Raw genomic sequence first — 25889 nt, 5'->3', positions numbered from 1 at the left:
CACTTTGAAAACACACATCCTCCCAAATGGCTTGTATGTTATTTCTCAGTGGAGTTTAGTTTAAATTTTTCAATTAGTCTATTATTGACATGTTAAAAACTTGTTTAATTTTAAATTTTATAAATGTCTCAAATAAAAAATTATAATTTAATGAGATTATTTTCTTTATAATACCTTATATTTTCACTTAAAATTATTTATTTTAATTATTTTGATTTATTTTGAGTAAAAAAGTTAGGTACGCTAAAATTAGTTAAAGAATTAATTTCTTTAATACCAATAAACGATTTATTGCGTAGCAATAAATCCTTTGTTAAATACTACTAAATATTTATTTGGGGGAAATAAATGGGCTTCAATAAATGATTTAGTAACTATTACTAAATATTTGGTAATTAAAGGCTTGTTACGAAATAATTTAGTAACTACTACTAAATTTAATTAAATAGAACTAAATCCTTCTATCAGTGCTCCCAAATAGCTTATATGTCATTTCTCAGTGGAGCTTAGTTAAAATTTTTCAATTAGTCTATTGTTGATATGTTAAAAACTTGTTTAATTTTAAATTTTATAAATATCTCAAATAAAAAATTATAATTCAATGAGATTATTTTCTTTATAATACCTTATATTTTTACTTAAAATTATTTATTCTAATTATTTTGATTTATTTTGAGTAAAAAAGTTAGGTACGCTAAAATTATTTACAAAATTAATTTTTTTAATACCAATAAACGATTTATTGCGTAGCAATAAATCCTTTATTATATACTACTAAATTTTTATTTTATTAAAATGGGCTTTAATAAATTAGTAACTATTATTCAATATTTGGTAATTAAACTTTGTTACATTTAGTAACTAATACTAAATCTTATTAAATCGAACTAATTTTTTCACACATTAAAAAATTCCTGAAATCGAAAAAAGGAATCTTACAAAAATAAAGCAATAATCTGAATTAATTCTCCAAGTACAAATAAATAAAAGAGCAAAGGTAGAGCCAAATAAAATGAGGAGTCTCTCTATATCTATATACATATACCCTGATACAAGAATAACAAAGAGAGTAAGAGGCGTCCTAAGGAGAAAAGAGAGCACCGATCTTCCAGGACTTGGAGGAGACCGACTATGCCATGCAACCACTATAAATCTCTGAAGTTTTAATGCCCAGCAGGCTGCAATCCCCCTCCAGTTCCCCAATTCCCCCCTTATTTCCCCACTAGCTCCCTCTCTTTCTAACTCTCCTGCTTCCCTCCCCTCCTAATATTTGCATACGCGCATAATAGACGCCAGGACGTACCTACCCTTTTACTATTAATTTTATAAAATTATTCAGTCGGTTTTTTTTAAATATTTTTTCTGTAGGCCTGCTGCTGACGCCCCGCATATATATATATATATATATATATATATGAAGGCTTATTTAAATAACGGATTTTTGAAATCTTGTTTTAATGCCCATGCCCATTGCCGATCGACGATGGATTTATCATTTTTTTTGGACACTCTATTGTCCGACGAGGGTCATTAATTTTATTTTTGCATATAATATTAAATTCATCTTTGGGTTAATTATTTTACTAAATTTCGGGGAAGATTTTAAATTTGAATTTAACGGTTTTAGGCTAAACTATTTTTTATATTTTAAACTTATAAAAGATGACTCAGTCTTTTCTGAATGAATTAGAGTGACGGATATATTAAAATTTGGTAATTTGCATCCAGGTAAATCAGCCTGATTTTTATCTTTTTTTTTTTTTTTAAATTATAGCAACGGTTTTACATTATTTTAAATATGGAATATAGAAGGGGATATTTAAAAGAGTAAGCGGATAAAAGAATAAAGGGAAGAAAAAATTTCAGTACTTGCGGGGAAATTTTCTACCCTTGAAAAAAGAAGGGGAAGCTTTGCATATTTTTTTCTTTAATTATTTTGGGGAACGATCGATCAATGTCCGGATTATTAAATGCGTCATATGTTTTATTTTTTTTATAATTTGTATTAATTTTATTTGAAACAAGTGTCAAATTTTGGATGAAAATTAAGTTAGCCGACATCTAAAAATTTTTAGAATATTTTTTCTACTGAAAAAATGATTACAAAAAAATGAAAAAAAATTTTCATTTGTAAAAAACTTGAAAATAAAATACGTGAAATTTTTAAAAAATATTTTTTAGTTCTAATTTAATAATTTAAGGTAGTACTACCGTTACCACAAGAGTCAAATCACAAAACCTAACCTTGTTTGATTAACGTAGTAGATTTCCCTATACTAAATCACGTTGTGAGAAAGAGAGACAGAGATAAATTTTGAATGTTTTTTATTAATAAATATTTTCATATTCTTGGAAACCATACTGATTGTTATTAAATATATTCTAGATGTTATTTTCTCTCGTTGTCTTGATTTTTATAAGAATCTGAACGTCCAGTTTTGTGAAATAAAATAAAGTCTGTGATTCTCTATAAGGATCAATGGTAAAAGCAAAAATATGTAGATATTAATATCTTTTTTTCAGGACTTGCTAGGCTTCCAAAAATTTTACTGCTTAATTATGATATTATAAAGTACCAATATGCCTAATTTCATTAAATTCTGAACGTCAATTCTAAAACCGGTAGTACTACCTTAAAAAAAAATCAAAAAATTAAAAACGTCGGCTAACTTTAGTATTATAAATTTTGTTATTAAATTGGTTCAGTAATAATTATAATACATGCTATTACCACTTTATAAATTAGCCATTTTTTGTGTCTTCAAGTATTCTAAAAAAAATATTAACTTTTTTTTAAATTATCAATTTTTTCTTCTAAAAAATAAAATAAAAACTGAAAAATAGCAAAAAATGTTATTTTTGTTCATTCTTCCGCTTAAACTGTCAATAAATGAAGATCTAATTATCATAAAAAATTTTTTATCACTAATTTTCTGACTCTAGACTCTAAGATTAATTTTGCTTCGCTTGATATTTTAAAAATAAATTTTTTTATTTAAATAAATGCAATTTTAAACCAAAAAACTTTAAAAATAAGTATTTTTCTAGTTTTTATTTCCGTCGTCAATTTTTTAAGTTTGTAATATTAAAAAAAAATTATTAATTATTGATTTTGTTAGTTTAGAGTCTAAGCTTTAAAATACTGACTTTGTTTTTTTCAATAAAATTTTTTTTTCTTGAATAAAACTAATTATAAAATGTTATTGTTAGAATTTTTTAAAAGAAAAATATTGCGAAAATTCTTTTGAAATTTTTAAAACAGAAAATTATTAAGATAGTGGCTGGAGTAATTGAACACCTGGCATGTAATCGGAAAATCTGAGTTCGAATCCTAACTTGGTACAAAAATTTCTCGGATACAATTTTTGGCTTCATATTTTTTTTTAAATTATAAGCGTTTCAAAGTATGAAAAAAAATTTTACAATTTATTGCAATTTTTCGAAAAGAAATTTTTTTTTTTAAATTAGAAGGTATGATTATAACGAAAAAAGACATGTTAATTGAAAATAATGTTGAAATTAGCAAAACTCTGAACTATTTGGTTTAAACCAACAAATTTATCAGCAAAGCATAATAGGAAGGTGTTTATTCACATCCGCGTAAAGCTAAAGATCTTAAAAGTGGCACGAGGCGTCAAAAATAGAGCACGCAACGACTTACTAATCTGGTTAGGTCTACTTAGCGTATCACCGAGTATTTAGACCTGGATATTAAATTATTGTTATTATTATTATTATTATTATTGCATATTCTGTTATCCGTAGTAGAACTTGTCTGTCTAGAAAGAGACGGATCCTGCAAGAGTTTAAGAGTAAGATGAGAAGAATTTGCAGTTTTTTTATTTCCTTAAGTATATTAGAGTAACGCTTCACAAAACTTGCTAAAATGTCTAAACACCCGTTAAATTTCGTAATCATCTGTTCAATACTTAACTCTTTTATGTCACATTTTTTTTTTTTTGAGTAAAAGAAAAAAAACGGCATATCTAAATCTAAAATGCACCCGCTGTAATCAAAGTTATTATTATGCATACGGTTAGGTTCCACGCTAGAAATTACAAATATTATGACTTTAACCTGTTCCGAGAATCCAATGTTTTCCATTCTTTAATCTCAACCACTCGTATTTCACACGATATCTAATAAGCAATTTTTTTTATTCATTCTTTATAATTTATATAAATCCGCTTCATTACACTAAACTATATGTATATATAAGTTATTTTTTACTGCTACGTATTTATCGTCCCTATCATTTATTTCTGGTAAAGGAGTTTTGATTGTAATTTAAGATTCACTTTATATTAGTACTCCACAATATCACATGTTTATATCGAATTATTCTTGGAAACTATCGCTTGAGTCTTTATACTTTTTTCATTCATTCATTCATTTCGTAACAATGGTTTGGTCTAAAGTTATCAAGTTCTTCAAGTTTGTGGAAATACTTCATGCTTCTAAATAATTTTTTCCAAATTTTGCTTTTTCGTTTAATTTAAACCCGTTTTTTATTTTTGCTCCTTTTTTGTGCCAAAAAATCGACAAAAATTTATACATGTAACTTATAATGTTACTAAGAGCCTTCTTTTAATTTACTAACAATTTTTTGAGGTAGAATAGAGATCAGAGAGTGTAACACTTCATACTTTGGTCGGATTTATGGATAAGAATTCTAGAATGAAGAGTTAAAGCCTCAAAATGTGCGCAGTTTTTGCTGCACCAAAAATGACGGAAATGATGCAAGAATAGATCTGATTGTTTCTTGTTTTGTTTAGAGGAAAAAAAATTTTTTTTTGTAATAGATGCATGGAATATCATTTAGAAGATGTATTTTCTTCAGATTACATGGAAAGAATCGTTAGAATAATTTTTTTGAGTGATTTTTTCTAAGCATATGCTTTTAGCAAAAAAATCCAGAAAAAGATGCATTGCAAAGTTCGATTTTTTTTATTTATAATTGAAAATAAGTGATTGTCCTTGAAGGAATTCATTAAAATATCGCTATTGGAAGGTAATTTCTTCAGAAATATTAAATTAAAAGCCTGGAAGGTCAAGAACTAACCTACACCAAAAACGTCAAAAATGGTGCATTGCAATATTTGTTTTTTTTTGCATTATTATTGAAACTAAATGATTGTTCTTGAACAAATTCATCAGGATATTACTTTCAAAGAGTATTTTGTTCAGAAATATCTAATTAAAAGTGTAGATCATCAAAAACGTCAAAAATGATGTATAGCAGAAATGAATTTTTTAACTTCAGCTTTCTTAAGGGCATTTTTATAAAAGAAGTAGACTTTAAAAAAATCTTGCATTTCTTCTAAAGCAAGCAAAAAGTCCTAAACTTTTTCACTGAATTCTATATATAACAAAATCCTGTAACTTCTCAAGCCAAACTTTCAAGTGTCCAAGTGCCCGATTTATCTAAATCGCTGATTCCGAGTACCATTTATAACATTAGCACACTAAAAAGGGAGAACTATTACTGTTCACCAACACACCACGCATTGATAAAACACATAATACATAAAGTAATCTCGGCACTCTAAAAACCAGACCAACTTTTTCACATACCGAGAATTAAGGAGCTTTTGTCGAAAGATCTGTCCGAAAAGTAGGTCCAAACCTCTAAATTGCTTGATATATCACCAGCACAGACGCAATAAGACCATTCAAGTGTTTTTTCAAATGATTATCATCCATCGAACGAATACTATTTAAGCGGCTAATAAATTCATAAGTCTTGTACTTTTATTATTTTTTGTTTCCCACTTACGCTCTATTCTGGCTTTTATATATCTTGTATATTTATTGGCATCAGCGCTCAGAAATGTCGAGTGCTTTATTACATTATACACATAAAGCTGAACCATTCTCACGGATCGACGTCATCAACATTAATCCTCTTTGCTCGTTATTTAGTAAAAGACTTTTATGCCGTGGCAACTCTATATCGTTGCAAATATTCTGTTCTGACAAAAATGGAGATTATTGCAATGATAATTTAACATTAATTTACAAAATATTAATGTATGTATTAGAAATTTTGCATATAGAATTACAAATGATTGAAACAGTACATTGTAGTCAAATGCTATTCAAATTTATATTGTTCATTTTTTGAATTGCTTATCTTATTATTAACCTTTTTGTATGAAGTGTAGCACTTCATTAGCGGTAGATTCCATTTTTCATGAAATGACACTTAAAGACAATGTAAAAAGCGGTTGACCAGTAGGCCATCGCTGAAACTTCCCGCTTTTTGAAGTAAATCTTGCAATTAGTTGACTTTTTAGCTCTTCGAGCTAAAAAATCCTAAAGTTATGTCAAAAATATGATTATTTAGAAATTTTTGGCTATAACTCCTGAACGCGTCGGTCGATTTTGATTTGCTTCGGGGCATTCGACGCAATTTTTTAAGTACAAAAATTGTTTGTAAGCTCTTGAGTCGATCGATCGAAGAATTTAAAAGTAATCTCAAAAAAACGAGTATTTAGAAATTTTTAAATGGCTAGAATTTTTGAACTTGTCATTCGATTTTGACTTACTTGGCGGCATTCGACTTAGTCTTTTAAGTCCAAAAAAGTGTCTTTGATGTCTGGAGTTGATTAGTCAAATATTTTGAAAGTTATTTAGAAAAAACTTAAAAAAAATTATTTTTTTGGTTTTTATTTGTTTTTCATATCTTTTTCTCGGGCAAAGCACGATTGACTTTAAAATCAAATCAGATCGAAGTCTCAATGAACACTTTCGAACGCTGTGTCGCTCATCTCGATCGGTTGATTCGTTCTAAAGACATCCTACGACAAAATTTTATTTACATACATACACACACACGCGGCCGGACGTCCAGCCGGGAAAAGTCGAAACGGCTTCCTAGGACCTAAAAACTTGGAGATCTGATTAAAACTCTTATTTTCAAAATCTGACCAAAATAACTTCCTACTTTTTAAAATTATCAACTTTTTAAAGCAGAAAGTTAAAAATACTGTGAATAGATGAAACGGCGATAACTAGCTCAGCAATTTATAAGTTATTGAAATGCTTGATGACACTACTACAGCGTAGTTCTGTATTAACGACGTGTCTCAAATGACTCTCACGTTGTTATATTATCCGTTGATGTGAGTACATATGTGTGTGAAGAAAGACTAGTCGAAATGTGCAAGCGTTTAGCTTTAGCTGGTGTTGGACTTACACAGCAAAGGGATAATTAACATCTGTTACGGCACCTACGGCCACAGGCGTCGCCCTGATACATATAGACACGATAACTGAGAGAACTCTGCACCCACCGGAGTTTATGTGCTGCTGCGAAAAGGATTATGGGGCGGAGATAGTTTGTTCATTACTTTTTTTACTTAGCTCCTCTACAGAGCAAGTGAGAAAGAGAATAAGAATCGTTCCGTATTTTTATATTCACGGTAAATTTACCATACCAGAGATTTCAGAGATGGCCGAAACGTTTTCGCCGTAGGAAATTTAGATTTCAAGATTTTTATCGCCCAGTACAAGATCAAAGAGTTTTATGTATTTGGGTCGTTTTTTTATTGAAACATTTATGAGTTTCGCTGTTTTTAAATAATTTTTTAATCTAGTGTGTCCTTTTGTGTTCTGTACCATTTTTGACGATTTTGGTGTAGGTTAGTTCTTAACCTTACAGGATTATAATTCGATATCTAAGAACAAAATACTTTTTGATGATGATATTTTGATAAATTTGTTCAAGAACAATGATTTATTTTCAATAAAATTTCAAAAAATCGAATTCTGCTATGCATCATTTTTGACGTTTTTGATGTTCTACACTTCTAATTCAATATTTCTGAACAAAATACTCTTCAAAAGTAATATCCTGATGAATTTGTTCAAGAACAATCATTTAGTTTCAATAATAATGCAAAAAAAAAACAAAAATTACAATGCACCATTTTTGACGTTTTTGGTGTAGGTTAGTTTTTGACCTTCCAGGCTTCTAATTTGATATCTATGAACAAAATACTTTTCAATGATGATATTTTGATAAATTTGTTCAAGAACAATGATTTATTTTCAATAAAATTTCAAAAAATCGAATTCTGCTATGCATCATTTTTGACGTTTTTGATGTTCTACACTTCTAATTCAATATTTCTGAACAAAATACTCTTCAAAAGTAATATCCTGATGAATTTGTTCAAGAACAATCATTTAGTTTCAATAATAATGCAAAAAAAAAACAAAAATTACAATGCACCATTTTTGACGTTTTTGGTGTAGGTTAGTTTTTGACCTTCCAGGCTTCTAATTTGATATCTATGAACAAAATACTTTTCAATGATAATATCCTGATAAATTTGTTCAAGAACAATCATTTATTTTCAATATAACATCAAAAAAATCAAATTCTAAAATGCATCTTTTTTTAACGTTTTTTAATGATAGCTAGCTTTTGATGTTCCAGGATTCTAATTTAATATTCCTGAAGAAATAACCTTTCAATAACGATATTTTAATGAATTCCTTCAAGGACAATCACTTATTTTCAATTATAAATAAAAAAAATCGAACTTTGCAATGCATCTTTTTCTGGATTTTTTTGCTAAAAGCATATGCTTAGAAAAAATCACAAAAAAATTATTCTAACGATTCTTTCCATGTAATCTGAAGAAAATACATCTTCTAAATGATATTCCATGCATCCATTACAAAAAAAAATTTTTTTCCTCTAAACAAAACAAGAAACAATCAGATCTAGTCTTGCATCATTTCCGTCATTTTTGGTGCAGCAAAAACTGCGCACATTTTGAGGCTTTAACTCTTCATTCTAGAATTCTTATCCATAAATCCGACCAAAATATGAAGTGTTACACTCTCTGATCCCTATTTAACCTCAAAAAATTGTTAGTAAATTAAAGAAGGCTCTTAGTAACATTGTAAGTTACATGTATAAATTTTTGTCGGTTTTTAGCACAAAAAAAGAGAAAAAATAAAAAACTTGGGTTTAAATGAAACGAAAAAGAAGCAAAATCTTGGAGTTGAATTTAGACTAGCCTGAAAATACTTCGCGAGAAAAATAGCCAAGTATTTAGGTCAGGAATCGGCAAAAACTCTCTATCTCGGATTAATGTACTTTTTATTTCCCTTAGAGGATTTGCTCCGAAAGTAAATAACTGGAATTAGTAGACGGAAAGGTAAAGTTTGTGGCAAAGGTGGAAAGGTGGAAGCATTTTAACTTTAAGTTGACGTAGGTCTTAGCTGCATGCCGTTTTTAAATAAATTCAATTGTGTTTTACTTTGAGAGATGTTACGAGGATGTATGTGGACTACATTAGGACGTTAATATATTCAAGGTCCGCCCCGTAACCTGGGTTATACTGGTGGGGTAAAAATGGATCAGCCCACAAAACGTGAGCTGGTATTGTAACAGATGTTAATTATCCGCTCCGAGTGTACGTGAGTTGTTTGTGTGGATTTTGTCGAATCAGCGAGTTTATATTTTTTTTTTCTTTTGGTTTTTATTAACGTATTCAATTTTGAGAGAGACCTCCCTTTTATTGATTATTGCAGTTGCAGTTCATTTGAATATAATGGATAACTATAGGTTCCTTTATTCTTGCTAAATTTTACATTTTTAATTCCCCGTATTGAAGAAATGAATAATTTTAAAAAGTAGGAAGTTATTTTGGTCAGATTTTGAGAATAAGAGTTTTAATCAGATCTCCAAGTTTTGAGGTCCTAGGAAGCCGTTTCGACTTTTCCCGGCTGGACGTCCGGCCGCGTGTGTGTGTATGTATGTGAATAAAATTTTGTCGTAGGATGTCTTTAGAACGAATCAACCGATCGAGATGAGCGACACGGCGTTCGAAAGTGTTCATTGAGACTTCGATCTGATTTGATTTTAAAGTCAATTGTACTTTGCCCGAGAAAAAGATATGAAAAACAAATAAAAACAAAAAAAAAAAAACAATTTTTTTTTAAGTTTTTTCTAAATAACTTTCAAAATATTTGACTAATCAACTCCAGACACCAGAGACACTTTTTTGGACTTAAAAGACTAAGTCGAATGCCGCCAAGCAAGTCAAAATCGAACGACAAGTTCAAAAATTCTAGCCATTTAAAAATTTCTAAATACTCGTTTTTTTGAGATAACTTTTAAATTCTTCAATCGATCGACTCAAGAGCTTATAAACAATTTTTGTACATAAAAAATTGCGTCGAATGCCCCGAAGCAAATCAAAATCGACCGATGCGTTCAAAAGTTATTGCCAAAAATTTCTAAATAATCATTTATTAACTTCCCGCTAAGAAAATCGGAGATTTTCAAAAATCGGGAAGTTATTGGTCTTACCCCGTTTAGCAAAAATCGAGTTTTCATCAGATCTCGACGTTTTAAGGTCACAGAAAGCTGTGCCCGAGAAGAAGATATGAAAAACAAATAAAAACCCAAAAAACAATTTTATTCAAGTTTTTTCTAAATAACGTTCAAAATATTTGACTAATCAACTCCAGACATCAGAGACACTTTTTTGGACTCAAAAGACTAAGTCGAATGCCGCCAAGCAAGTCAAAATCGAACGACAAGTTCAAAAATTCTAGCCATTTAAAAATTTCTAAAAACTCGTTTCTTTGAGATAACTTTTAAATTCTTTGATCGATCGACTCAAGAGCTCATAAACAATTTTTGTACATAAAAAATTGCGTCGAATGCCCCGAAGCAAATCAAAATCGACCGATGCGTTCAAAAGTTATAGCCAAAAATTTCTAAATAATCAATTTTTGATGTAACTTTTGGATTTTTTAGCTCGAAGAGCTAAAAAATCTACCGAATAGAAGCTTATCACATTTCCATCTTAAACATCTCTTTGATAAAATTTTTAATTATAATTATGTATCTCTGTTTTTACAAAATTCGGTCACGCCCAATACGGAATTATTGCAGTATTAATTATTTCCGTTGAATTATGTTTAAATTCCATATAAATTTATTCCGGTAGAATCGGTTTGAGCTTAAAATAAAAGATAATAAAAGTAGTGGCATTCCACAATAACTGACACACCTGTGCAGTTTAATATATCCCGCTATCTCTTATTTCATTGTCTCGGTATTAACACGACAAATCACCCGCAATCCACTGCACGATGATCTCACTCACACGGAATTGTCTTTAAACAATATTATAAATTACAATAATTAATGCACGTACGTTAAAAATTAATCAAACTCTATTCTGTATCGTTTCAGGACGCCGTGAGAGCCGCGATGTCAGCAGTAACGAGTCCTTATGGCCCCAGTAAGTATTTCAATTTAATTTTAATTTACTATAACTCTTAATTTAATCATTTAAGATTTTTTATTTCAATTTAACAATTAAAATTGTTAATTTAAATTAATAAAAAAAATTATTTTTTTTCCATAATTGTTCTTAGAATTTCCATTAATCTAACAATAAATTCCAGCGGAGATGCTCTCCGACTCGGTGTACAATTTCGCGACGTCCCGTCGGGGCACTTCGAGCGCAGACCAGGACAGCGGGGATTCCCAGTACGACCCTCTGAGACCAGCTAATGTCCAGCAGCCCAGAAACAAACGGAAGAACTTCAAGCCGATCAGCAGCCGCATGGCTGAAGTCTCTGATGATGAGTCTGAGCAAGAAGTAGATCAGGAAGATAGAGATGATCAGTCGAGGCTCGATGACAATAATGAAGAAAATTGCAATGATATCGAGTTCGAAAGGAAGACCCTCAGGTCTCTTAGTACCGAGGAGTTGCAACGGCCTGCTAAAAGGCTGAACAATAACGAAGCTAGTCCGATGGATCTTTCGGTCGCTACCCGGCCGCCATCTTCCGATGATGATGAATCCAGTGATTCTATCAGGCACAAGTGTCTTTTGGAGCACCTCAATTCACAGAAGCTTTATTCGCCCTCTGGAGAGGTAAGAATTATTATTAATTTTGTGTCCAGAATAGTCATATGTAAAATCGGTTTTTTTTTTAGTGAAATTTAGTGTCTTGACTTGAATTTGTGCCTTTTCAAGGTTTTATATCATTCCCACCGATAGTCAATTTATTATAATAAGTATTTAGGCTGCATTCGAAAATGCTCTCTCTAGATACTTAATAAAGAAATTACCTTGTATCTTGTGAAATATTGACATTTTTAAAGATATAAGCTCATCTCGATGTTACGCTCATTGATACCTTTCATTTGAGTACCCACATCGATTTTTCATATATTTAGATATATTATATATATGTATATGTGAAAAATATATCAAAAATGCATGTGAGTATTCAAATGAAAGCTCTTGATGAGTCTAACATCGGGATGAGCTTATATCTTTAAAAACGTCAATAGTTAAAAGTGTACAGGGCATTTTAACAAATATCTTGTGAACTATTGACATTTTTAAAAATATAAGCTCATCCCGATGTTACACTCATCAAGACATTTCATTTGAGTACCTACATCAATTTTTCATATATATATGTTTATATATATGTCTATATGAAAATATATCAAAAATGCATGTAGGTACTCAAATGAAAGCTCTTGATGAGTGTTACATTGGGATGAGCTTATATCTTTAAAACGTCAATATTTAAGAAAGTACAGGGCATTTTAATAAATATCTTGTGAACTATTGACATTTTTAAAGATATAAGCTCATTCTGATGTTACACTCATCAAGATCTTTCATTTGAGTACCTACATGCATTTTTGATATATTTTGTATATTTATATATATGTATGTATGAAAAATATATCAAAAATGCATGTAGGTACTCAAATGAAAGCTCTTGATGAGGGTAACATTGGGATGAGCTTATATCTTTAAAAACGTCAATATTTAAGAAAGTACAGGGCATTTTAACAAATATCTTGTGAACTATTGACATTTTTAAAGATATAAGCTCATTCTGATGTTACACTCATCAAGACCTTTCATTTGAGTACCCACATCAATTTTTGATATATTTTATATAATTATATATATGTATATATCAAAAATATATCAAAAATGCATGTAGGTACTCAAATGAAAGTTCTTGATGAGTGTAACATTGGGATGAACTTATATCTTTAAAAACGTCAATATTTAAGAAAGTACAGGGCATTTTAACAAATATCTTGTGAACTATTGACATTTTTAAAGATATAAGCTCATCTCGATGTTACACTCATCAAGACCTTTCATTTGAGTACCCACATCAATTTTTCATTTATTTTATATATTTATATATATGTATATATGAAAAATATATCAAAAATGCATGTAGGTACTCAAATGAAAGCTCTTGATGAGGGTAACATTGGGATGAGCTTGTATCTTTAAAAACGTCAATAGTTAAGAAAGTACAGTGCATTTTAACAAAAGTCCTTATTAAATAAAGCAAAATTGTATTTATTTATAATTTACAAGTCCCGGCAGTCACATAGTGGCTGCAAGGTCGTTAATTATTATTATTATTATTATTATTTGAAAAAATATTTATAGTTTTGTTTTTCGTTTTGTTTTTCCAGGCAAGGAGTCCCATGTCCGAGTCAGACAAAAGCGACCTGATGGAATCAAGTCGCCTGGACGAAGACACCGCCTTCGAGGAGGACCAAAATGATAACGAAGGGGTGCTTTTGGAAGTAGAAACCGAAAGGAAGCCCATAGAAGGGATGAGGGAGTATGCAGAGTCAACTATGCAAGAGCTACTTGCGATGTATGGACTCGCGGGTGGCGAACTTGCTAAGACCGTCACCAGGCAACTTCCACCCACCTTTCTCAACCCTCATACACAACAGTTACAGTTGCGCAGCATCAGCCAAAGTCTCTCAGAACGGGCCAGTCCTGTACAAAATTCAGCCCAAGGTAAGTTTTTTTTGAAATTTTTTTAAAATATTCTTTTGAAGTATTCTTATAAATTTTTCATAGTTTGAATTTTTGAGCCAAAATTTTTATTTAAAAATTTAAAAATTATTTCACACACATCTGCTAATTATGGATTAAATATTGTAATTATAAAAAAAATTGTAAGTAATTTTTTTGTAGGAAATTCAATTTTCTACAAAAAAGTATTATTAATTTTACAAATTTTGTATTTTTGACCCAAAAATTATAATTTAAAAGTTTCAAAAATTTTTTTTACACATCCGCTTATTTAATTACGCTAATTTTTGATTAATTATTGAAATAAAAAAATTGTAAGGAATTCTGTTGTAGGAAATTCAATTTTCTACAAAAAGTATTATAAATTTTACAAATTTTGTATTTTTGACCCAAAAATTATAATTTAAAAGTTTCAAAAATTTTTTACACATCCGCTTATTTAATTACGCTAATTTTTGATTAAATATTGAAATAAAAAATTGTAAGTAATTTTTTTGTAGGAAATTCAATTTTCTACAAAAAAGTATTATTAATTTTACAAATTTTGTATTTTTGACCCAAAAATTATAATTTAAAAGTTTCAAAAATTTTTTTTACACATCCGCTTATTTAATTACGCTAATTTTTGATTAAATATTGAAATAAAAAAATTGTAAGGAATTTTTTTGTAGGAAATTAAGTCTTATAAATTTTTCATATTTTGAATTTTTGAGCCAATATTTGAAATTTAATCTTTAAAAATCTTCATTCCGTAAAAATTAGCACAAATTGATTAAATATTGAAATAAAAAAATTGTAAGGAATTTTTTTGTAGGAAATTAAGTCTTATAAATTTTTCATATTTTGAATTTTTGAGCCAATATTTGAAATTTAATCTTTAAAAATCTTCATTCCGTAAAAATTAGCACAAATATGATAAAATAAATAACAAAAAACCTTAAAAGAGAGTTATTTTAGTCACCGGGTCAATTGAAATAAACTTTTTCCGCAGTTTTTAACAAAGAATGAGCTTTTTGCCCAATTAATGCCAATAAACGGCAATATCTAAAAAAGCGTCTTAGCTTACTCTTCTTCTTTAGTTTAGGTCATTTATTATTTGCTTTTATTTCCTCTCCTCGCCTTTTATTTCCATCCTCGTCTACTTGAGGGCATCTTGTTTATTTAGCCCGTCAGCTCGCTGACACTCGGACATTCGTTTAAATTTAGAATTCAATGGGATCCTTTTAAACCGGATAGAAGATAGAGGATAGAGGATAGAGATAGAGACAGAGGATGACCTCCTATATTGATTTCGTCCATCAATTCGCTCGAAAAAAGTCCCGGCTGGAAAAAGTTATAAAACTCAATCCAGCCCTCGGAAAATCCAGCAACAGGTAGCGTCGGTGGTTTTCAATCAACAGGTGGCTCCATCTAGTCCGCCCACAATTTTCCTCTTTCTCACAATAGAAGAGTTGCGTAAGAATTCCTCGGGATAGAATGATGAGTAAGAAGTTTAAGGGTCACCCGCAGGTGCCACCTATCAATTAATCTTCAAATTTTGATCTTTTAATGCTCTTTATAATCTTTGTAATCTTTGTAACTTTGTAAAAAACCAACGGGCCCATTTGATTTTTGAGCAAGAAATTATTTTACTTTGAGTTTAAGCCCGAACCGACTGGACCGCCTTTATGAAGACTCTAATGATTAATGGGTCGACTGTACCGCTCTTCAGATTTTTTCAAGTTCAATCTCCGCTTTTTGTAACTTTACATTTTTTTTTTTTTTTTTATTTAGAAAGGGACAAAATTTGAGTCATTTTTTGAAGATAAACTATCGAGGGATTCAATTAATTAATTTTTAAAATTTTTGAACCGAAATTTGGATAAAAAAATTTTTTTTTAGGAAAATTTGATGTTAAATTCAATTCCAAAGTTGTTTTGACTCAAATTTAATTCAAAAGAATTTTTATCGAAATTTTGAACTCAGATTGAGGTTTAGAATTCTTTTGAATTATGTTTTTGACTTAAATTTGAATCAAAAGAATTTTGATTCAAATTTTGAATTCAGATTTGAATTATTAAAATTTTGATTCAAATTTCTAACTCAGATTAAGGTTTAGAATTTTTTTTAAATATATTTTTGACTTAAATTTTAATCAAAAAAATTTTGATTCAAATTTTGCACTCAAATTGAGTTTTAGAATTTTTTAAAATTATATTTTTGGCTCGAATTTTGATCAAAAAAATTTTGATTCAAATTTTTAACTCAGATTTGAATTATAAAAATTTTGATTCAAATTTCGAACTCAGATTAAGGTTTAGAATTTTTTTTAATTATATTTTTGACTTGAATTTGAATCAAAAAAATTTTGATTCAAATTTTGCACTCAAATTGAGTTCTAGAATTTTTTTAAATTATATTTTTGACTTAAATTTTGATCAAAAGAATATTTATTCTAATTTTGAACTAAAATTCAATTATAAACATTTTGATTCAAATTTTGATCTTAGACTTGAGTCAAAAAAATTTTAAATCCAAATTTTAGACTCAGATTTTAATAAAAAAAAAATTTTGAACTCAAAAAATAAATAAATTTTGATCAATATTTTGAAGTCAAAAAAATGTTGATCTTAATTTCAATTCAAAATTTTGGACTCAGATTATAATAAAAAAATTTTGAACTCAAATTCGAATCAATATTTTGAACTCCAAAAATTTTTGATCTCAGATTTAATTCCAAAAATTTGTAGTCCACATTTTGGACTCAGATTTTAATAAATAAAAATTTTGAATTTAAATTTGAATCAAGTAAATTTTGATCGATATTATGATTTCAAAAAAATTTTGGGTTCAAAATTCAAACCCAAAAATTTTAAATCCAAATTTTGGACTCAGATTTTATTTAAAAAACATTTTTAGGTCAAATTTAAACCAAGTAAATTTTTATCCATATTTTAAACTTAAGAAAATTTTGATTAGATTCAATTCCAAAAATTTTTAATCCCAATTTCGGACTCAAATTTTAATTAAAAAAAAAATTTTAACTTAAATTTGAACCAAGTAAATTTTGATCAATATTTTGAACTCAGATTTGGATCGAAAAATTTTTTTTAAAATAAATTTTTGAATTTTTGAAGATCAATAATAAAAAATTTTGGCCAACGTCCCAATTAAATTTCATACAAAAAGTATTGACTAAAATAAAAAAAAATAGTTCCGCAAAAACGTAACAATAATTAGAATGATTAGCAGTTCGATGAACTATGATGATATTTAGTTTTGATTAATTTTGGGCGTTAACCTTGAGAATAATTTGGTTTTGTTCTGGAGTTTTAGCTTTAGTGTTCAATCCTGAAATTTTGCTTGGGACGTGAGAAAGACGGATAAGAGGAACCATTAGGCCCACACGAGGCCTCGGGGGCGCCTTCAGGGCCTTGTCAGTCTTTTCTCAATATAACTTTTATTTTATACATATATGTGTACTCCTCATCTCCGAAAACCAGAAAGTCAGCTTGTCAAATTAATCACGGATGACCAATCCATCAGCAAGAATTCCTAGCTTCAGCTTTAAAAGATCGCTTCCCATTGATTTCTCTTTATCCTTTTCAATAGGAGAGTTTTACATTTTTTAACAGCTAACATTAATAACCACTTTGTTCTTTTAATTATTTATTAATTCGACTTATTTTTTCACTTTTTGCTAAAATTTTTATTAGCTAATTGTTTTTCGCTAATTGCGGGCTAAGAACAAGAGCTACTAAAAAAACTATAGAATATTTTTTGATTGAAAATTTTATTTTCTGCAAACAAAGCTTCTTATCATTTTTCCAAATTTTCTATTTTTTATCAAAGATTTTAAATTTAAAAATTATAAAATTATTTTTGGAATATTAGCCAATCATTTTTCACCAATTCTGGGTTAAATATCTAAAATACCCAGAAGAAAAAATTTCTTGACTGGAGAACGAAATTCTTGGCTCAAGAAAATTTGTCGGGTGCCTGAAGGAAGACCGAAGTTGTGTTGGCCGAAGTAAAAATTTTTCTTTAAATTCTATTCTTGTCGGAAGTCATTTTTTCTTAATTCTATCATAAATACTTGATGGAATAAATTGCACGACTCATGATGCGAAGCATCAGAGAGTGCTTTACGATCGAAAAATATTTTTCGCCTCATTTTGGCGGCTATTTTTATTATTATAGCCTTGTTAGTTCACGGAATCAAGATATTTTGCATACTATTGTCGAGATAATTTAATGGAGATTAATTTCATACTTTTTAAAAATTGATTTACTGCAATAGAATTGGAAAAAAACAACAAAATAGGTCAAAAAATTTTCCTGTCCGTCATGTGTAAAACCCGGAAACACTGTAACTTGTGAAAAAATCCATTATTTGAGTTAAATTTTTTTTTTTCAAAAATTCTAATCGACGATTGTAGGTCACTGAATGAGAATGATTAATTAATTCAGTGTCGTTTAATTGCAATTAATAAAAAACGAAAACTACAAGACTGTATATCTATATATATCTATGTAAAATTAACATGGATGGTGATATATCTATATCTATAGATATTATGTACATTTTATTCCACCAGGGGCGCCTGTGCATCACTTTCCTAGTACAGCTGTTTTTTTTTAAATTATTTTTTTTCTTTTTATTTTGCACGACTCATGTATTTTTTTTAGGTAGATTTCATAGAAATCAATCTTTTGTATTGGTCCTCATGTTGGAATTTACTCGGAATTTTGTCGTAATATCTCTTAACTAGTCGAGTAAAGCTCAAAAATAACGTTAGTTAAAAAATTTATATATGTATGTATATATATATTTATATATATTTATATATATATATATATATATATATATATATATATATATTTATATATATTTATATATATATATATAAATATATATATATATATATATATATATATATATATATATATATATATATATATATATATATACGTGACTGAATATAGTAGTCAGTACTTGTTTCGGATAGCTTAACTGGTAGAGCCCTTGGCGCGTAACCGAGAGATCTGGGTTCGATTCCCAGTCTGGGCTGTCTGATTATTTTTTCAATTACGGAAAAATCCCCACTGAGTAGGTCCCCCCCTTTCCCCTATCCGTTCTTTCCCAACTCCCTTAAAAATTTGCTTTAATATGGCTTTAATATATATATGTAATATAACGCAGGATGTTGCCGCGATTGTGTCTACAGTTCTTGACGGATCTAGATGAAATTTGTTACACATATTCTATAGATAATAACCTTGGATGAGTTCGAAGATGAGTGAAATCCATGAATAAGTTTAGAAATGGCAGCTCTTTAAAATTATCAAAATAGTGAAAATCACGTTTTCGGTGACTTCATTGATGTATAACTTTTGATTGAAAAGAGATACTTAATTTGTGACAAGTTCATGTAAAAGCTCATAAAATTACCTTTAATTTGACGTATATAACATTGACATTTTGACCATTTTTAGTTATTTTATCAAAGTTAAGAGTTCTATTGAACCATTTTCAGGCAATGTGTAGTGCAACCGACTTATGAATGTTATTCTGTTGAGAATTCTCAACAGATCCTAATGAAATTTAGTATGCAAATTCTTTACACAATTAGCTTGCATGAGCATTAAAATGAGTGAAATCCTTCGTTTAGTTTAGAAATAGTAGCTCTTCAAAATGATCAAAATAGTAAAAATTACGTTTCCGGTGACTTTATTTATGTATAACTTTTAATAGCAAAAAAGAAGCTGATTTTTGATAAATTCATGTAAAAGCTTACAAAATTACTTCTAATTTGACGTATACAACGTTAACTTTTTGACAATTATTAGTTATTTTATCGAAGTTACAAAAAATTGAAATCTACCTTCCATCTCGGGCGGAGCCGAATGGCTTACTTTTTTCGTTATTTATTGACAAATAATTGGATAGCTATTTTTTTCAATTAAAAAAATGAATACTATTAAAATAAAACGACTTTTTTTTTTTTTTTTTTTTTTTTATATTTTATAATTAAATGAGCATTATGAGTCGTGCACTTTTAGATTTTCCAAACTTTTTTTTTATATTAGATCAAAATTTTTAGATACTTTAGGGAAGCAGCGCCACCTACTTCAGCTGAGAAAAAAATTTTCTCACCTTGAGAAAATTTTTCTCGAGAATATTTGATACCCATTTTATATTATTTTACCGTGCAATTATACATATTGAATGAAAAAAAATGATGAAATATTATTTGATCTTGCCATTTGACATGTTAATCAATAAAAATATTAATGAAAATTTACTTCTATCTTTATATTTAATTTTTTGGAGCAAGAGAGAAATTTTCCCAAGACAAGAAAATTTACTTCTATCAAGAACTAAATTTTTTGGAGCTTCGAGGCTGAATTTTCTCAAAACAACAAGATTTTCTTAACTTAAATAAATTTTCTTGGATCAAGATACGTATTTTTTAAGGCAAGAGAATTAATTTTGTTGAAATAAGTGAAATTTATTGTCAAAAAAAAATTTTTATTACTCAAGAAAATAATTAGGAAGAAAAATCAAGTGAACCTTTTTTTCTGAGTAAATTTATTACTTAATATTTCTGATCCAAAATTTTTCAACTTAAAAAATTAAAATTTTGACTAAAATATGCAAAATAAAAAAAAAACCAACAAGAATACATTTTTTGTAAAGAATAAAATGTTCTACAAAACGTATTTCTATCATTTTTTCAAATTTTCAATATTTAATTTAATAAATCAAAAATGATAATTAAAAGTAAAAAAAATTTATAAATTTAGTACTTAATGTTTCTTACTAAAAATTTTTCAACTTAAAAAATTAAAATTCTGACTAAAATATGGAAAATAAAAAAAATTTTTTTTCGCTCAAGAAAATAATTAAGAAGATAAATATTTTCTTGGTTCTCTTATATTTTTTTCAAATTTTGTGTTATTTTTTCCCAAAATTTTAAAAACTATTTTTTTCAGTTTAACTAATTATTTCGGGCTAAAAACAAAAGAGCAAAGAAATTATAAGGACAATTTTTTTAGGAAATTTAATTTTTTGCCCTCTTATATTTAACCCAAAAACTTTAAATAATTTAAAAACTTTCAGCTAAATTAAAAAGTTTAAGATATTTTTAAGTATGTAAATTCCCGAAAGGGGATGAAAAGGGTCGACGTTACCTGAGGATCAATGCAAGAAAGGGTGGTCATAATTATAATTCATATTTGTTGCATAAAGGGAAAGGGCTGATCGGTAAAAATGCATCAGCATAGTAAGTAGAAAAAAAAGGAGAGAAAAATAAAATTTAATAGGTAAGGGTCCGTTGATTTTATTCGGGATTGAAATTTCTGGGCCATTACTCGACCGAGTCGAATTTCCGGCATTAATTCGACATTATAAGATATTCAAATAGACCCCCCGTATTTTTGCTAACGACCCTGGGAATTTTAGGAATAATTTTTGCTCTTGTAAATTTTTTAAAAAATATTTTTTATTAATTTAAAAAAAATTTTCTTAATTAAATTTATTTATACATAAGAAAAGAGTATAAAAGAGTTTTTATATAGAATATAAAAGTATAAGTATGAGTATTAAAGAGGAGGCTAATTTTAATATTCAAATTCCACGAGAGGCTTAACAGACTGAATTGTGAATAAGAGTTAGAGAGGAGAAGTCACTCTATACTCTCTTTAGTGTGGGTTTTGTTATAGTATAACTATAAGTTCCTTTGGTTATTATTATATTATATTATATTGGTTCCTCGGCGGGAACCGCGGGGAGGAGACCTCTGCCGGAGAGGGAGAGGGAGAGGGAGAGGGATGCTGGGAATTATCTGAGAAAAGGGATACGAACGGCATAACCGATTCACGAACTCATAAATTTTAAATTACGGCACGAAAAAAATGAATTTGCTAAATTTATTTATACGCCGGATAAAAATTTTTATATATGAATTGTGGATGCTTTTGGGTGAAATGCTTGAATTATGGTAAAAGGTAATCCCGAAATATGGGAGGATAATTTAGGATTCTTAATCGGTTAAAATTTTTGTTTTTTATTCTAATTGAGAATGACAGACAAGAAAATTTATTGTTTTTTAGATTAAAAATTCAAAATATAAGAAAATTATGAGATTAATTTTTTGTAGAAAATTTTATTCTTCACGAAAAAGTTTTCCTGTGGTTTTTTTTTTATTTTGCATATTTCAGTCAGAATTTTAATTTTTTAAGTTGAAAAATTTTTAGTAAGAATCATTAAGTACTGAATTTACGAATTTTTTTTACTTTTAATTTTTATTTTTGATTTATTAAATTTAATATTGAAAATTTGAAAAAATGATAGAAATAAGGTAAAAGCCCCAGTTATTGACGCTATAAGAGACAAAGTTATGATTTCATTTTTTTTAAGCAATCAAATATAAATATCGATGAATTTTGTTTGTGGTAATGTCTTCAGTAATGTTTTAACTAATCAATTTCTTTTTTTAAAATGATAATCAGTGATATTTACTAATTAATTTTAAATAATTAAATATATGATCTGGATACACCAATTATTGACGGGTTAAAAAACTGATTGATCTAATTATTGACGTACCGTAACCCCAATTATTGACGCCCCTACTGCACATGCGTCGAATCATTTGGTTATATTGTTATTTATCAAAAACTTGATATAAAGTAATCAATATTATTAAAGTTAATTAATAATAATTTCTATGAATGAATAATTATTATGAAAAATATAACAATTTATTTAAAAACTTATTTAACACTAAAACACGCCGAGTTATTTGACAGTTAAAAGCCTTGAATATAATCGCGTATATAACGTATTTTATACTTAAAAAAAGGCGTCATAGCGCTGTCGACTGGCTGTCAATATGGGATTCACCATAAAAATTATGAACTAGTTATTGACTCCCATTATTTAAATATCGTAAAGCATACAATTAATTTCGATTATTTAATTTTATAAATATTTCATATATTGTTAATTAAAAAATAGATCATATAATTACATGAAAAAATTAATTTAAACTCGGCAGTTAAAAAAATGCTTTTCTAACCAAAGTTGTTAAGAAAATAGACGCTCGTAAGCTGATTTGATGAACTGGTGCTAACTTTATTTTTTTTTTAATAATTAATATTTAATATTTTGAACTGAATGTGATTTTTTTCAATTTTTTAATTAATTAGAATTTAATAAAAATTTATTTAATCGTTATTCTTATTACAGATAATTTAATATATTTAAAAATAATTTAGGGTGTCAATATTTAGACCCCCGTCAATAATTGGGGCTTTTACCTTACGTTTTGTAGAAAATTTTATTCTTTACAAAAAATGTATTCTTGTCAGTTTTTTTTATTTTGCATATTTTAGTCAAAATTTTAATTTTTTAAGTTGAAAAATTTTGGATCAGAAATATTAAGTAATAAATTTACTCAGAAAAAAAGGTTCACTTGATTTTTCTTCCTAATTATTTTCTTGAGTAATAAAAATTTTTTTTTGACAATAAATTTCACTTATTCCAACAAAATTAATTCTCTTGCCTTAAGAAATACGTATCTTGATCCAAGAAAATTTATTTAAGTCAAGAAAATCTTGTTGTTTTGAGAAAATTCAGCCTCGAAGCTCCAAAAAATTTAGTTCTTGATAGAAGTAAATTTTCTTGTCTTGGGAAAATTTCTCTTTTGCTCCAAAAAATTAAATATAAAGATAGAAGTAAATTTTCATTAATATTTTTATTGATTAACATGTCAAATGACAAGATCAAATAATATTTCATCATTTTTTTTCATTCAATATGTAAAATTTTTTTCTCAGCTGAAGTAGGTGGCGCTGCTTCCCTAAAGTATCTAAAAATCTTGATCAAATATAAAAATTTATTGTATCAAGTATTTATGATAGAATTAAGAAAAAATGACTACCAAGAATAGAATTCCAAGAAAAATTTTCTTGAGCCAAGAATTTTATTTTCCAGTCAAAAAATTTTTCTTTCTGTGTACAATTCACTCTAAATCTATTAAAATACCAAAAGTAGGTATTTTTGTAAAGAAAAATCAAATCTTTCATAAAAAATTTGAAAGTACACATAAAAAAATAAATAAATATTTATTCAGTGAATCAACTGGGTGTTGATGACCGTAAGAAATCCAAATACATACATCTGAGAACTATAAAATGATCTGAAAACCAGTTTATATTTTATTTTAATTTATCTTTCTCTCAATAAAAGCATTAAAAAATAAAGTACACTTAATGAACCTGGACTAGTTTCTCACTTTAATTTTCCACGGAGCTCAGATTAATTGATTACGTCCACACACATTACCACCGGAGCGCATTCAATACGAGAAACTCCTTTATTGTCATTTATATTTATATTTATAATCCATTCATTTTATTTAATAAGAATAATTTCCGTGTATTGTATAAATAATTTTGGTAAAAATGGGTCGGCTCATTTTTGAAATATCTTTGATAATTAATCTTGGCCTCCGGGGTGGGAGTATATATATATAAATATAAAAATATAAAGAAGTGAAGGGATAAAGAATAAAAGGGTTTTCAGGTTTGGGCCCGAGGAGAAAAAATGAGCGCGGCAGTTGTGAACTTTAAATTCTCAGCCGTTATATCCTTTTTCCTTTTTTCCTTCTACCCTTTATTTTATTTCTTTATTTTATTCTTACTTCTTATTTCCTCGCTTTTATTGTTTATTTTATTTGTTTTATTTGGTATCTTAGATTTGAATCCATCATCCCGGACGGATCACGTGGTTGAGAGTCAAAAATTATTAATAAGTTCTTGTGGGATTTTTTGGAGCTTTGTTAGGAACAAATTGACCAAAAAAATGAGCTGAGCTGAGCATCCCCCGGTTTTTTTCCACAATGAATTTGTTTAACTAAAGTCCTATCTCCAGATCCAATCTTTAAAAATGATCCTGTCATTTTTACATCTTGATAACTAATTTCAAAGTATCCTTTTCAAAATTTTTTATCTCAATTGACGTCTATCATTTTTATTGTTCCTTTTTTTGCAAGCTTTTTTTTCGATCAATCTTTAATTTTTTTTTTTTTTTAATTATTCTTTATTGAATTTTATAATTCAGTTTTTATGACTCAGATATTCGTTTGATTTTTTTATTAATGGAATTTTCGGTTAAAATTTGAATATACAAATTTTGAAAAATAATTTTGGGCTTTAAATTACGTTAAGAAGATTTGAATCTTAATTTGAGTGTAAAAATTTGAACTTGGATTCAATTTTAAAAATATTTTGTTTATATTTTGGACGTTAAATTCAATCCAAAAAGCTTTTAGTCAAAATTTTCGACATCTATTTAATTTAAAAAAATTTTATTAAAATTTTTGGCTCAAAAATTTTGAACTTAAATTCAATTCTAAAATTTTGAACATCAATCCAATTCAAAAATTTTGAGTCAAAATTTGGCTCAAATTCAATTTCAAAATTTGGGACTTATATTCAATTCAAAAAATTTTAAGACAAAATTTGGTACTCAAATTCAATCTTACAATTTTAAGTCAAAATTTGGGACTCAAATTTAATTTCACAATTTTGAGTCCAAAGTTGATTATAAAATTTGGGATTCAAAATTAATCCCAAAATTTTGAACTTCATTTCAATTAAAAAAATTTTGAGTTAAAATTTTGGACTCAAGTTCAATTTTAAAATTTTGAATCAAAATTTGAGACTCAAATCCAATTTCCAAATTTTGAGTCCAAATTTAGGACTCAAATTCAATTTTAAAATTTTGGTTTCAAATTTAATTCCAAAATTTTGAACTCAATTGCAATTTCATAATTTTCAGTCAATATTTGGGACTAAAATTCAATTTTAAAATTTGGAATCTAAAATTAATTCCAAAATTTTGAACTTAGATTCAATTTAAAAATTTTGAGTTAAAATTTTGGACTCAACTTGAATTTTAAAAATTTTTAAACAAAATTTAGGAATCAAATTAAATTTTAAAATTTTGAGTCAAAATTTGTCCTAAATATTGAACTTAAGTTT

At 27.8% G+C, this 25889-nt stretch overlaps 1 protein-coding gene across 2 annotated transcripts in view; it reads left to right on the top strand.

The window, feature by feature from the left end:
• Positions 1–25889, top strand: part of LOC123269917 — a 115343-nt gene that overhangs the window by 41827 nt on the left and 47627 nt on the right. For both annotated transcript variants that reach the window (XM_044735840.1, XM_044735839.1), the window contains exons 2-4: positions 11225–11273; positions 11440–11915; positions 13505–13841. In XM_044735840.1, the coding sequence (XP_044591775.1) occupies positions 11243–11273; positions 11440–11915; positions 13505–13841 (844 nt within the window). In that variant the 5' untranslated portion in view covers positions 11225–11242. The remainder of the gene's footprint in view (positions 1–11224; positions 11274–11439; positions 11916–13504; positions 13842–25889) is intronic.

This window comes from Cotesia glomerata, linkage group LG7, assembly GCF_020080835.1.
Source record: "Cotesia glomerata isolate CgM1 linkage group LG7, MPM_Cglom_v2.3, whole genome shotgun sequence".
NCBI lineage: Eukaryota > Metazoa > Arthropoda > Insecta > Hymenoptera > Braconidae > Cotesia > Cotesia glomerata.
The sequence above is the reverse complement of the archived record's forward strand: the minus strand, read 5'-3'. Positions and strand labels throughout refer to the sequence as shown.